We start from the raw sequence: 15359 nt of genomic DNA, 5'->3' as shown, positions 1-15359 counted from the left end.
TTATACATAATACATAATATAATTGTATATAAATATACATAAATATATATACATAAATGTGTAATATATATAATATGTATTATATATATTAAATATATAATATATAATATTTATATAAATGTATAATTACATATTTATATTAATATTAATTTATATGGTATATAATATTTATATAAATATATAAAAATATATTTTAAATAAAATAAAATATTTATAATATGTTTAAATAAATATATAAATATATAATATTATAAATATATAATATATATAATAAATTTTTGAGGGTGAGGGACTCGAAAATTCAAAATTTTTTTTTGAGGTTACCGGCGGCGCCGGGAGAGGTGGTGGAGGCGGAGTCTGGTGTGGTGGGTTGGGTGAGGGAGGAAGAAAAGTTTTTGAGAAATTTTTTGTGTATAAATTTTTGAAGTGTGTAGGTAAAAAACTTTGAAAAGTTTTTTGGGGTTCCTGTAGCAAAAGTTGTTAAAAAACTAGTAGCTAAAAAACTTGGTAAAAAACTAGGGTGCCAAACAGGGCCTCGAATTCGGACTTCAACTATTGGACTTAAAGGAAACTAAGGCCCTGTTTGGCAAATGAGCTTTTTAGATGTTTATTTAAAATTTTATTGTAACTTACTGTATAAGTTGTAAAAAAAATTTTTAAGATGGAAAACTTTTTTTGTCATTTCTTTTTCTTTTTTTTTTCTTTCCTCTTTTCTTCTTCTCCCTTCGCTCTCATTCTCTCCCTTCCCTGCCACCTCTTCCTCGAACACCAGAACAAGCAGCAGAAACAATTTTTTTTTTTTTTACCTTTTCTCTCCCCTTTTCTCTCCCCCACAACCTCTCTCCCCATCTTCTCCCTCTGGAGAGGGAAGAAGAGGAAGGAAGGAGGAGAGGAAGAGGGAGAAGAGAAAGAGGAAAAAAAAAAAAGAGAGGTGCCTAGCCCCAGAAGAGATTGTCGGCGCCGGTTCGCCGGTCTTGGTTGGCGGCGAAGATGGTGATGGGTTGAGGTGGAAGAAGAAAGAAGGGAAAATTTTTTTTTTATGTATTTTGATTATTCTGAAGTGTGTAGTTTAAAAAATTTGAAATTTTTTTTGAGATTATTGTAGTTAAAGTTGTTAAAAAACTTATAGGAGACAAACTTGACAAAAAACTCCCTTGCCAAACAGATCCTAAATTGTGGTATAGTCAAGATTTCAATTGCCAATTTAATTAGACACAAAGAAAGGAAACAAATAATAACTACTGGTTAAACTAGGACTTCCAATCTAAACTAACTAAAAGGTAACTATCAAAACCAATATAAACACTCACGGACTCGGACACAAACAATAAACCATACTGCGGTTTGGCAATTACTAAATAAAGTTTGGTTTTGATTTCCTTCAATATTGTCAAGAGATCGATTTTTTGAACTCAAATATTGTCAAGAGATGGATAGATGCTTCAAATTTATTGATAGATAGGACTAATTTTATTGATGCAATACTTCTGCAACAATAACATTAGAGTCGACGATCATAAGTGGCACCCAATGCTCGGACACCAAACTGGAGGTGGGCGGCCGCAATCAAGAACTCTGCAGCTTGTCGTGGGGTGAACAGCTCAACCAATTTATCAATAGTCTTCAGCCGCAGCTGATCAGCCTTTTCCACCACTCTCACCAGCACTTCCATCTTTCCACCATCACCATCGCTATGCATTCCCACGAAATCACTTGCCCCATCCTAACACCAGTCCACACATCTATCCGTTAAGACGTCTATAAAGTCCTTTTCTAGAAGTTTAAGGGAAACGAAAATAAAACCAATTTCACCTATGAAGAAGGTAAGGATTTTTTTTTTTTTTTTGGAACAGAAAGTAGGGAGATGAAACAGGCAATTTTAAAGGATGATGCTTTCAAAATAGAAAACTAACCAATATAAGTTGCCTTCAAGATAAGGAATTTAATTCTACCAATGCAGAAAATGTAAGGAATAAGCATCTAAACAACAAAATAAAGCTGAATATAAGATAAGCTGCCTTCAAATGTAAAATCATTTGGGGGAGAATTTATTTGATATATCATGATTAACAAACTAATGCCCATTCAGTATTCTCGAGCATTGAAATTTACAGTGAAATATCGAAGCTATATGTGGGATGCATTTATTTGTAGCATACATGATTAAAGGGGATTTCCCTATTTACTCAAGGTTGCTCAACTGATGCATGAATCATCAAAATTCTTCTCATGGGAAATGTTACAAGTCAATGCTGAAAAAAGTAAATTAGAGATAGTTTTGAGTAAAATCTTAAAAAATTGCAACTACTTCACCCGAAAGAAAGTACATGAAAGTGGGGAAAGAAAAGAATTTTTTTTTTTTTGGGCAGGAAAGAAAAGAAATCGAACCATTAAAAAGAAGGAAAGAAAGAAAGAAAACTCATCAGTTGCATGCCTGCCATTCAGAGAGTTCATCAGTGATAGCATTTTCTTCCCGGACAGTTTCGCATTGAAGCTCACTTACACGGCGGAACTGGGCTGGGGAGAGGTCACCGAGGTCCCCATTACGAAGCCCACGTAGGATATCAAAGATTTGTGACTCGAAACGGATGCTGGCCTCAGTATAAATAAGGTGGAAGGCGGTGGTGGGCCGCCAGCCGGCAATCCAATGGAGGGATCGCTCAAGGGTTGTGGCCCACGGTGCAGTGAAGACTGACAGGATATCTTGCTTGGCAACGATCGATTTAACTCGGTAATACTCGGAGTAGTGGGACATAACCTTCTGAACCAGCTGGTGGTTCTCTTCCTCCGCCGTTGGCTGACGCGGTGCTCGGTTGAGTTGGTTCATAAGCTGGTGGAGCTGCTCGAACCAGGTCTCATAAAACCGTTGGAAGCTCATTTGATTCGGGGTTTTGTTATTTTCTTTTCTGTAGTATTAGCTATGGAAATAAGGTGCCTGGAGGAAAAAGATATAGGGGAGGTTTTATTGTGGAGTAATGGGGGGTGGAAACGGTGGTGGGTTGATCATTGCTGAAGGGGAGGAGCGTGCATTGGGGTTACCTGGAAGAATATGAGTGGTTGGTTCTGCAGTCTTCATGGCAGCTACAGCCTACAGCTAGCTTCACAACCTGCCAAGCTTTCATCATGTAATGCTTGAGATTTTTAATCACTTTTTTTTTTTCCTTCATATGCTCACGTCCAAAAAAGTGCTAAAATAATTTTTCTCCAAAAAAAAAACTCCTAAAAAATTCAATCCGAACGGGCTCTTCTGAAGTTGCAGTGAATATTTAGGGTAAATGGAAGTGAAACGATGGGCTCTAGTGGCACATGAAATGAATATGAGAAGTTGAAGTCAAAAGGTCAATAAAGCTGGCTCAGACTAATTAATTGTCTTGCATCTAGTGGCCCGATTTTGTGCTCACTGGCTGCTCAGTCCAACAACCATGACGAAACTCCAGCCTCTCAAGTGAAATTCCCTCGCTTAATCCTACACCTACTTTGACATTTTCCATTTTTGGTAAAAACAGGGATCCTAAAACATAAATTCCCTCAAATCTTCCTGAATATCAGAAACTAAATCATGAGGACAAACATCAAAAACCACAAAACTTTAAGAGTCTAGATTGCCTCACATTCTGGCTAGTCTATCAGCACTTGTATTTGCCTTCTGAAAGATGTAGGGAAGTTTTGAGTTCCTGGAACTATGAAAAGAGGAACCTGCTATCAGCAATACTAGGATCACTTTTATTATTTTTGATGAGATAGATAAGATCAGAGCAATCAACTTCCACTTCTAAGCATGTTGGATTGACAGAAAAGGCAACTTCAAGGCCATCCCTGATTCCCCAAAGTTCGGCTAAGATGCTTGAAGCAAGGCCTAATCTTCTGCTGCACTATTTTTTGATCCACAAACAAGTCCAAGCAACAAAATAGCACAAACCTGCAAACTTCATGTGAACAAGGCGGTCGCTTTTCCAACTTGGGGAGCAAAACAAAGAAGAATAATAAGTCCATTCACAATATATGCATCACTAGACGTCATAAGTATTGTACATTGTCTCGCATGACCTTCGAAAGGCCAAGGACAAAAGCACAACACTTGGAAGCTGGGATTTGTTGATGGACTCCACGAGAATTTTAGTGCAATTTAGGCACTACTGTCTTTGTTGGAACAAGTTGCTACAATTCGAACTCATACTTTAACTTTCTATTAGGAGTTTGATGAAGTACCAAGGTTCTTCAAAGAAAAATCTTGCTCAAAGACAGTACTTATTGGTTACACAGTCGATAGATGGCCTACCCTCTTTTAGAGTACTTTAGATAGAATGCTAAATGTCATTTAGCATTGCTTTAAAACTGATATAATCCATGTTTAGCTCATTTATCTTTTCTGCAATCTTGAACATCTTTTTATGAAGTCAAGCTTGTTTGGTTTGAGATTTGCTGTAATATTTGACGCTTGCTAGCTATTCCAGCTCAACTTTAGCAAATCCTACAAAAGTTATATGTCTGTCTTCCCATTGTCATCAATACAAAAGGAGCTTAAGAGATCATTCCAGCTATGCAAAATCCTAGCTCAGCCAAAAGAACATCAATTTGATGCACTTCGAAGTCCTTCAGCAGCAATAAGCATCCTAACCCATTCCAATTGCCTAACCAGAGTCCTAAAAAAGAGTTGGGTTTACTTAAACACCCAAAATACTTGTAGATTCTAGTATCGTGTCATGTTATGCATTAATGCAGTAAATGAATCCATACTCACAGGAAAATCAGTACATAATCGATGACCAAGAAAAAGGGAATCCTATTAAGAATTAGCAAGTCCAAAGAAACCCCATTTAAATCCAACTACCATTGCTCTTACACGTAAAGCCGTGCCCTACTCTATGAATACCTATATTCAGTAAAATGATCCAATCTTATTTTGACATGACAATCTACGTTACAACTATTTCCTTAACCTTCTTAAGGAGGTAATTCTGTCAAATAGGTTAACCAGGTAGGCTCTGTGCTAGTCTACTATTCTCCCATCCCATGACAACAGTTTTATTTACAAGGTTGTTTCAACCAAGGGAAATGCAGAGAATCGATGACGAGTAACATTGACCATCCACATCTAAACATAAATGCATATACAACAGATAATCGTGTGGATTAAAAAAAAAAAAAAAAGGTGAGCACAGCTGCCTTACAATATTTGATCAACACTCATGGTAATCATGGAAATAAGTTTTTCAACAAGACACAAGTGGAAGGACAAACAGTGGCTACTTAAGATAATTCTAGCCCCTGATCAAAGACGGCACCTTTGCAGGGTAAAACCAGAGGAATTACAGTATGACACTTTAAAAGAATGATGAAGAAAAAAGCTACACTCCTGCTGCACAGAGAATAAAAAGGATTTTATACTAGTCTGAAAGTTTTCTTGTCCATCATTATTGTCAATCAGTCTTAAACTTCAATTCAATTCTTAACATTAAACGTCCTTTAATTTAGCAAGTAAATGAGTAGTCAAAAGATCAAATTCTTGGCCCATTCTATATCTGTCCTAATGCAGTATAGCTTTACATTCGCACTCTCATTGTCCAACTTTTTAGTTGAAGCTATCATGATTCCCTAGCCTCTGGTAGCCACTAATCCTTCTAGTTACGATAAGAACCTTAAATGACAGTCCGTCAAATGTTCATTGGTCCTACAGATAAGAATGCTCCTTCTAAAAGGGATTACACAAACCAACAGAAGTGAGCAAAGCTCCAAAACTGCAAGGCAACAGACTAACAGGGAAGCAAAGGAAAATACGACGAAAAGAAATAGAAATATACCACAACGAGTGGAGACCTGACGCAGCAACACGACATTCTATTGATTAATTATATTCCTGAGTTATAATTCAAGGGCATTTCTTTCGACTGAATCATCAGAGCACCATCTTAGATTGAAGAATAAAACTCACAGGAAAGGAAACTAAAGATGTTCAGTGTCCATATTATTTATGTGATGACCTCTGTGACTACTGCAAGAATATAATTCGACAAATTATCCCCATAGAATCACACCCTTATATTACGGGATAGTCTAATAATACTCGATCACCAAAAAATTTTATCATCCAATTCATAAAGCAAAATCACCTAGATTTCTCCAATTCAATACATATGACAAAGATCCAATTGTTATGATAAAAGGGCCCTCAAGAACCTTGAAGAGCATGTATTATTTGATTCCTAAGTCTACTCCACAGCATTTTGTACGCCATGTGAATTTGGTGATGGATTTTCCAACAGCTCTTTTTGCTGTTTCTGAATATTAGCCTTCCTTTCCAAATCCCTCCACTTGTTAATAGCTGCAGTGCATACAACTGAACCAAAACAATGAAAGCAAAACATAAAATTTCTTTCTTGAATTTAGTAAAAAAAAAAAAACAGAAAAAAAAACGAATTACACAAAATCAAAATATTTTATAGAAGCCCAGGGAAGTGCATGTACTTACATCCAGCACCAATGAAGTAAAGAAACCGAACCAGCTTGGGCCCCACTTCTTCTCCCACTGGTACTGGTATAGTCATCTTCTTCTTCTGTAATTCTTCGTTTCTTTCAATACTTCTATCTACCATCAGGTTCTCAGTTCTCACTCCTCACAGTCTAGGCATGAGTGATGACTACACCAGTGACCGGTGTATCCAAAATGGGCCAGCAAGGAGTTTCAATCTTTTCTTGTCCAGTGGTCCTAATTAGAAAGATTTAGCCCAAGCCTATGAGGCACTAAAAATGGGCTTGTAAGGCTCATCAATCCCTTAGCCCAGGCCTATTGAAGTTAGATCAAAATGACTATCTCACCCCTCTCCTGGATGGTCAGAAGACCACGCCTCTGTTCCACGTTTAGGCTTGTTCCTCAGCTATCATGGTTCTAGATCACGCCTCCAGATTCCTCCAATTTTCTAAGTGTAGCCTTTTCTCCCAAAAACAGAAAAAGAAAAGAAGAAAAAAAAAGAAGAAAAAGGAAAACAAATTTTCACTCCAAAATTAGGTGGGTGCGATCTCTCTCTTCCTCCTCTTGCTCTGTTGCTTTGTTCTTCGTCGTCTTGTATTCTTACCAGCATGTATGCATATACATGTGTGTGGTGACTGACTCCAAATAGCAGTTTGAACCCGCAAAACAGATTCAATTCAGGTACTTGCATTTTGCACTAACTTTTTTCTTTTGGTTTGACTTTTCCTTGTCCGGACTTCTGTCTGATTGTAAGGTCGGATTTTTATCATCTTATGATGCTTAAGTGTGTAAATTTTTCTTGTTATTTTTCTTTCCAATTTGGTAGATTTTTAGCTATCCTTGATGCTTATTGTTCTGCTTTTCTTTTTTCTTTTTTGTTGCTTAATGGTGGTCTGAAAGCTCGATGTATATACATGTTCTCAATCTTTCCCGAATTAAAAGTGCGGGGGATTGTTTATTTGCTGTTATAGGCTTCAGAGACCTAACCCATTAAAAGAATCTTAATTTTTCTGAGCCCTTTTTGTGAATTTACTTTCATTCGGTCATTTGGGAGAATATTCACGTATAATGTGGGGTATTTTTGAGTGTAGAAAAGCTTAGAATTGACTTGTTTTCCATCCACGTTTCATTTCACAGCTGCTGTTAGATTGTCTAGGAACGAAACAGACTGGACAAAATTCAATCATTAGGTGTCATGAACATGCGTACAAAGCATCTTAACCCCTTCTAATACCCATCCATAATTGTATTTATGGCTGTGATGTCTTGCTTTGGTGAGATGAGGAAATTAGCAATGCTATATCCCATTTATTTGATCTTCTAAAGAAGTTACTTTATGACATGCTCTTTTGGGAATGTGAAGGGTATTCTTTTGATAGCAGCAAGAAATGGAATTTTAAGGACACCAAAATGCTGCGAGATAGGGCTTAGCTTGGATTGTATTGCTTGTCCTGATGAATGCATCCATTTTTTTATGGCCCGTTCTTTGGTTTCATTTGTGTAGTCTGGATAAATAGAGATGGAGAAATCAGGGAGCTCAAAGTTGAATGTGGCTATCATCCACCCTGATCTTGGAATTGGTAACTATATTGAAATGACTTTCTGCTTATGTATGTAATTCTCATCTAACTTATGATCAAGTGGTTTGTTTAGCGCTTATTGGTTGTTAAAATCGGCAATAGTACAATGACCTCTTTTTTTTCTTTTCTCATTGGTTTTAACATGTTGTATTATGATTTTTTTTCCATCTCTAGCTTGTCTGCAGACCTAGGATGGTAATTTTCTTTGTTTAGCAATGGCATCTAGGTAAGAATTCATGAATGTCTTCGCTCCTGAAATTGGATGACATGTAAGTCTGAATGGACGCATCTGTTGATAAACCAGGAAAAAAGTCCACTATTTCATTTAATTTGAACAGTTGACACTTTATGTGAGATATACTTTAGAGAAATAACGGGGGTTTTAGTGAGAGAATAAATCTGTAGCATCTGTATAGAATGGGTTCACAAACAAAGGGTTGATGTACTTCTTATTTTGAATGTTTTGCACTTAATCCATGGTGAAACTTTCTCCAGTGGGTCATAATTAGGCAGAGATAGTGCTCCTGGAATGTGCACATATGGATTCATTTACATCTTCAAAGACTTGAAAAGATACATAAAATTTCTAGTCTGGTTTTTTGTACGTGTTTATGGTGCTGGACTGCAATTTTGCCTTCTAATTCTGCCTTCCTTAATATATTTTCTCCCTCGAACTTTTTATAATAACCATTTTCTTGGTTTTTAGGAGGAGCAGAAAGATTAATTGTTGATGCAGCTGTGGAGCTTGCAGCTCATGGGCATAAAGTTCATGTTTTTACGTCACATCATGATAAAACACGCTGTTTTGAGGAGACTTTGTCTGGTAAAATGGGGAATTGTTCTAATATTTGTATTGCTGATATTTCCTTGGTCATGGGCATAGACTTTATGAATATTTTTGATAAATATAAAGGCTAAGAGTGCAGTAATTACTTTCCAGGGATCTTCTCAGTTACTGTATATGGTTCTTTTCTCCCCCGGCATATTTTCTATCATCTTCATGCAGTATGTGCATATATCCGTTGCATTTTTGTTGCTGTTTGTATGATGCTGTTCTGGCGATCGTTCGATGTTATACTTGTAGATCAGGTATCTGTTGTCATTCCACTGTTGAAGTTGAAGAAATCAACAAAGGTAAAATTTTGTTTTCACTGATATTATTTTGGGATATCTCAGAAGAAAATAAAGTTAGTTGGTTTTTTTTATATTTCCTCTTCGTTTTTTCCCTTCTAGGTTGTATTTTACTCCCATTTTCCTGATCTCTTGCTAGCCCAACACACTACTCTTCCTAGGAGGATATATCGGATACCTATTGACCTTATAGAAGAAAAAACAACTGGTAATCCATCCTCCCTGTCTCTCTTGCTCTCTCTATCCATACCATTTATATTTATGTCGCCTCTTTTGCATTGATAGTCTGTGCTTCGTTTTCTTTACCCCAATGTGGAAGTATATTGAGTCTCCACTGATTACCTTGTGGAGCTGTAGGTATCGCGGACCTAATTCTTGTTAACAGCAAATTTACTGCATCTACATTTGCAAGGACATTCAAGAGGCTTAATGCATTCGGAATAAGACCAGCTGTACTTTACCCTGCAGTCAATTTGGATCAGTTTAAGGAGCCTAATGCCATTAAGTAACAACAATGCTTCCTCTCTTGGTATCTTTTATTTCTAGGTTCTACAACATGAATGCCATATTATAATTTCTACTTTTACTCTCTCATAGTTGTATTTGCATTTCTGCTTTCCTTATTAAAATATCTCTGGGATTTGGGAACCTAAGGTTTTCGTTTCTCTAGGTTGAATTTTCTCTCAATCAATCGGTTTGAAAGGAAGAAGAACATAGAATTAGCAATATCTGCCTTTGCTATGCTTCAGAACCTTGCATGTGATGAACTACAAGGTGCCATTCTGGATGGTGCTTCATTGACTATTGCAGGCAAGTCATCTTTTCTTCTTTATTGGTCTAAACTTAAATGTGGTGCTTTTTGTAGCTTTTTCGGCTATTCAGTTAAGTAATGTTTTATACTTGGGTTCATGAAGCAATTTTGCGTTTGTGGCAATGATGAACCAATAATTGCAATATGGCATTGATTTTGGTCATATACTTGCATTTTATTTTGTATTGATGTCATACGTTTGGTTGATGTTATAGAAGATAAGCTATTATGACCTCTCTGTCTCAGCCAAGCAAATATATAAACCTTTGGCCGAGATGTAGTTGGTGGCGTTATTTGTAATGAAATCAAGCCCTCCTGAAGATTCTAAAGGCAAAAGATGAAGGTCAATGTCCCTTACCATTTAAAAGTGTAAAACAAAGGGATGGTAAATGAGAGGCAGTCAGGAATTGTTTTGCATCATAGTAGCTCCTTTTTATGTGTGTGTCATGCAAAACCAATTATTGACTGTTGACAGCTGGCAAATTTATCATGCTTAGACTTTTGTGGAAGGATATTGTGTCATGATTATTGGCAGATTAACCTATTAGATCTCACTGTCTATTTGCTGAAGTAGACAATTTTCTTTCCCTGTGATCCACCCTTACACACAAGGAAGCTAGAAAAATTTGCGTGGCAGGTTCCCTAAAAAGCTGTGGTATATTTGAGAGCTTGTTATTAAATTGATTGTTATTTCGATAGGCAATTATGGTACATGGTGTCCATTCAAAGGACATACTTTAAAGTTTTCTATAAGAAATAATACAATTTAATGTCCAAGATGCAAATTAATGGGAGGTCTGGAAGGGTTTCACTATGAAAGACCATGGCAAGCTGCTGGCATCAACCCTGCATAATATATAGTGCGCAAGCATGTCTAAGATTTATAAAAGTGACAAAATACTGAATTTTCTGCATGCACAACCCATTCATATGGATTCTATGCAACGTCTTTCTGCAGGTGGCTATGATAAACGCCTTAGAGAGAATGTTGATTATTTGGAGGAACTTAAAGACTTAGCTCAAAGGGAAGGTATCTCTGATCGAGTCAACTTCATCACATCTTGTTCCACATCAGAAAGAAATGCACTTTTGTCTGAGTGTTTGTGCGTTCTTTATACACCAAAGGTAAGGCAACATCTAGGCTCTTGTAAAAGGGGCTGGATTTGAATAAAACTTCTTGACCAGAGATAACATAATGATGCAGGATGAGCATTTTGGCATTGTTCCTCTGGAAGCAATGGCATCCTGTAAACCTGTTATTGCTTGCAACAGTGGTGGTCCTGTTGAGACAATCAAGAATGGTGTGACAGGCTTCCTTTGTGACCCCAGTCCACGAGATTTCTCTTTGGCTATGGCAAAACTCATTCAGAAACCCGAGATGGCAGAGGGAATGGGTAGAGAAGCTCGACTTCACATTGCTCAATCATTCTCCACAAAAACATTTGGCAACCATCTGGATCAGTATCTTGTTGATGTAGCAAGGGGAAAGAAAGAATGACTTTCAAGAATGTACTTTTTTGACACTTTTTTTTTGCCTTCAACTTTCAGGGCCATATGAGCAAAAAGAATTTTTGGTTCTTTCGCGCATATAATTTCGAAATTTGTTGAAACAGTGATATGAAATGTAATCTACATGCCAGAAGTTAACTTTCTACATGATTGGTGTGGATCTCCAGTTTTGCGTACTATTCTTATTTAAGTTGGACCATTTTTTGGCTTTGACCTAATTTTGTTGCAAATACAATGGCCATGAATTGGAAAGAAGAGCAGGAGCGGGGGGTACTCTTTCAGAGATGAAATGGAGAATTGGCTTGGAAGATTCTCAGCCAACATTGGATAGCCAGCAACACATTGCATTGGCATGGAATCAGCGTGAGAAGCAGGGTACAAGAAGGTCATCATACGGGAAGCAGATACTCCCTTGCAGCACTTCAGTCAGTGAAGCAGAACGCTACCGCTAGTCCATATTCTCAAAGCCAGATAAGAGACCTCAGACATGTCCGATACAATGAACACAGAGAGTTAATAATTACTATGGGAAAGGAAAATTAGCTGTTCTACCAAACACTATAAATAACTCCATTATTAACAACAATTTCTGCAGGCAATAAGAGTCCCCACATCTTTTACTCCATTTATTTGTTGTCCGACATATGTGCAAAATATTCAACATCCATGCACCTTTTTTTTTTTTTTTTAAATTTGAGAAGCAACATTTCCACCCTTCAGATTTGAGCCACATCTCAATCTGTCTTTCTGGTCCCATGCACTGAAATTTATTGGTCCTTGATCTTCATTCCCAGCCTTATATTTGACGAAGATCGTGGTCTGAGTACCAACAACTTCTATTCTTGAAATTATCAGAGTCTATCATTGAGCCCATTGAAGCCATACAAGGCTATCGTTCGTGGGATTTTTTTTTTCTTATTATTTTGTCTTTGATCAAAGAGGCAATCTTGTAGGTTGATGGTGGAATTGGAACTATCAACGAGCGGTATACATGTAGTATTGCTGAATCTGTTGCATAGAATTAATACAGCCTTTTAGGATATTCGTCAAAAGATTCTTAATTAGGTTTCGGGCAAACTATTCCACCATTGATTGTGATATGACGCACTGTAAGTGAATCCAGTACCTTTCACCAATGATTGTGATCCTTTATGCTGCAGAAACAGTCTAATGAAAAAAGAAAAAGGTGTATCATGACGAGTATATTCCATCATGCATATGATACCTCAAGGGGATAATATTAGAAACTTCCCCTAAGGTTTCTCTTAATATCACCTAGCGCCGTTAAAGTTATAAAAATATCACTTACTTCCCTTATTTTTGTTATTTGTGTAACAAAATTTTTTAAAATCCTAAACTACCCTTCTACTTACTAAATAAAAATACTCCTCAATCGCTTTGTTCATTTCAAGAAAACTATCATCTAAAAAAATAATATCTAATAATACTACCACATCATAATGCTATAGCCCATAAAAATATACATTTGAAATATAAAAATGATATTTGCAAAGAAATATACTTGACTAATTTAACTGTGCATGCTCAAAGCCGATTTCTTATGAACTTTATATTTTTTTTTTCAACTTATTCTCAATCCTTGCCCAAACCTTTAAATTATATTGATCATTATAAAAATCAACCCAAAATAAGCAAATAAATTAGACCCTACTCTATCATAATAATAAAAAGTAAAAGATAAACAAAATTCAATTTCTTACAATTTACAAATTTTTATCGAATAATCATCCAAAAAATGAGTAAGAGAGAATGTTGAAGAAAACGAAAAGAGAAGAAAGTGACTTTTATTTTTAAAAATTTTTTGGATTCTATTTATTTGATATGTGAATTATATATCAAGTGAGGGTTAATATAGACTTTTTACAATTATTAGAGAAGGTAAAAACTTTAGGGGTGCGAAGTGATATCAGGAAAAACCTCAAGGGAGGTTTCTGATATTATCCCTACCCTAAAATTCATTTGACAGGTTCAAATTCTATAATACATTGAGGAATTTGATAAAATATTTAAAATATTTTTAAATTTCTCTAGATTGTTTTCATTACTTAGGAGGTGTTTGAGTTTATAATTCACCAATTATTTAAAAGTTAGAACAATTTATAGATTAAGAATTCAAATACCTCCGAAATTATCCATTAAGGTCTAAAAATCCGTGCTAAACACGATCATAAAGAATGTTATGAAAAAATAAATTTAATACAATATAATTTAATCTATGAAATGTCAAACAATTTTTAGCTGCTCCTTCCCCTTTCTAGCTTTATTAATCCCATCCCTTCCTTACTAAAAAAAACATTTTAGCTACCGTCTACCTAGTACAAACATGCATTAAAAAAAAGTGGTATAACACATAAAACATATGATATTAAATTGTAATAGATCTATAACCAAATTATATTTGCTAATTGACAATTCATTTCTCAACCATCATGTCCAACATTCAAAAAAAAATCAAAAAGTATTTGCCAAAATGTTAAATTCATTTCTCAATCATAATATCGAATATATTTGGCATAAAATTCATATAATATCAAATTCTTTCAAGAAGAATAAAAAATAATTATCAAGACTCTATTCAATATAATTTTAATTTTTAAATTTCAAAAAATTTGTTTGTTTATTTGGCCTAAAAATGTTAAATAGTACATCATTTTACAATTTTCAACCTAGCCTCATATTTGTAAGCCAAGAATGTAATGCTTTAAATATATGCAACTTAAGTAGTAGAACATTGATGAATAGAGGTAAGTAAACTTTTAAATCAAGATATAGAGTACAACAAATAGAAGTATGCACAGTATATAGAAATTTGATAAAAGTACTTTTACAGTTTAATTTTCATAAAAAGAAAACAAGTTGTGCCATCAATTCACTATAATGTATAAAGATTAAATTTATCACAACTTTTTTTTACTCTTCCACCCCTTTTCACACCTTTCCCATCCGCTAATTTTATCAAAATTAATTACATATATAAACTTGAAGATTGCCACAAATTCTTAAGAAAAAATACTATATAATCTTGTATTGGTATTTCACTTGACGTAAGAATAAGAATTAATTTTTTCTTTTAGCGAAGAACTCTTTTTTTTTTAATTTATTGTACTCTATCACAAATAACCTTTTTAGATAAAAGTGGTAAAGGGTTCAATCTATTTCTTATGCAACCACATTTAGACCATTGGTTGACTATATTTTTATATTTTTATTTTGAATGGAAATTGCATATGTTACTTCCCATAACAAAATCAAAAAATTGTATATTAGTCGTTTCATTTACTAAATTTATAGCCATTTTATCCTAATAATTGGATAAGTTGCTTCAATCATAATGGTTGAAAATGTTGTTTTATTTTTAATTTTTATTATTTCATGTACTTTTTTTTAGTATAAGTAGAAGGTCTCAAATCTAAAGCCCTATTCTCCTATACCACTAACCCATTCCTTTTTCGCCATTATTTCATGTACTTGCTAGGTCTTTAGATTATAATTTTTTTTTTTTTTTGGATAGCATATTTCTGGAGAAAGAGAGTACTTTTTAGGACCTTTCCAAAGAGTCTATAATAAAAACTAGATGAAGAATTTATAAATGTATAGAGATAGAGATGATAATATGTAAAATCCAACATTTGTCTAGATAATCTCATAATCTGAAAACACAAATAATAGATATAGAAACCAAAGTAGATTTTGGAGATAAAGAAAAAAGAATTCACAATAAAAAATTAAGATTAAGATAAGACATAACGAAAAATGTATGTGGACCAGAATGCTCCTTTTTCCTCTCAAATGTTAAAAGTTGCGCGTATCATCAAGGTGTTAGGATATGAAATAATTT

The 15359-nt window shown here is 35.0% G+C and overlaps 2 protein-coding genes across 4 annotated transcripts; one reads left to right on the top strand and one right to left on the bottom strand.

Moving 5' to 3' along the window:
* Positions 1-1343: 1343 nt before the first annotated feature.
* Positions 1344-6682, bottom strand: LOC113743650 (protein DOG1-like 4). Of its 2 annotated transcripts, XM_027271693.2 has the most exons (4): positions 6470-6682; positions 3040-6337; positions 2435-2935; positions 1344-1723 (listed from the first exon to the last, which is right to left on the bottom strand). In XM_027271693.2, the coding sequence occupies exons 3-4, from the start codon at positions 2876-2878 to the stop codon at positions 1502-1504; spliced, it is 666 nt and encodes a 221-aa protein (XP_027127494.1). In that variant the 5' UTR covers positions 2879-2935; positions 3040-6337; positions 6470-6682; the 3' UTR covers positions 1344-1501. The 2 variants fall into 2 exon arrangements, with proteins under 2 accessions (XP_027127494.1, XP_071905216.1); XM_072049115.1 differs by having other exon boundaries at positions 2435-6337.
* Positions 6683-6890: 208 nt separating this feature from the next.
* Positions 6891-11647, top strand: LOC113688550 (uncharacterized). Of its 2 annotated transcripts, none has more exons than XM_027206393.2 (9): positions 6891-7150; positions 7974-8049; positions 8756-8872; positions 8990-9183; positions 9283-9388; positions 9532-9685; positions 9851-9990; positions 10950-11116; positions 11196-11647. In XM_027206393.2, exons 2-9 carry the CDS (start codon positions 7989-7991, stop codon positions 11487-11489), a joined length of 1233 nt encoding a protein of 410 aa, XP_027062194.2. In that variant the 5' UTR covers positions 6891-7150; positions 7974-7988; the 3' UTR covers positions 11490-11647. The 2 variants fall into 2 exon arrangements, with proteins under 2 accessions (XP_027062194.2, XP_027062195.2); XM_027206394.2 differs by having other exon boundaries at positions 6892-7150; positions 9538-9685.
* The last annotated feature ends 3712 nt before the right edge of the window (positions 11648-15359 follow it).

Source organism: Coffea arabica, chromosome 5e (genome assembly GCF_036785885.1).
Source record: "Coffea arabica cultivar ET-39 chromosome 5e, Coffea Arabica ET-39 HiFi, whole genome shotgun sequence".
Lineage (NCBI taxonomy): Eukaryota > Viridiplantae > Streptophyta > Magnoliopsida > Gentianales > Rubiaceae > Coffea > Coffea arabica.
This window is presented reverse-complemented; position numbering and strand designations above follow the sequence as displayed.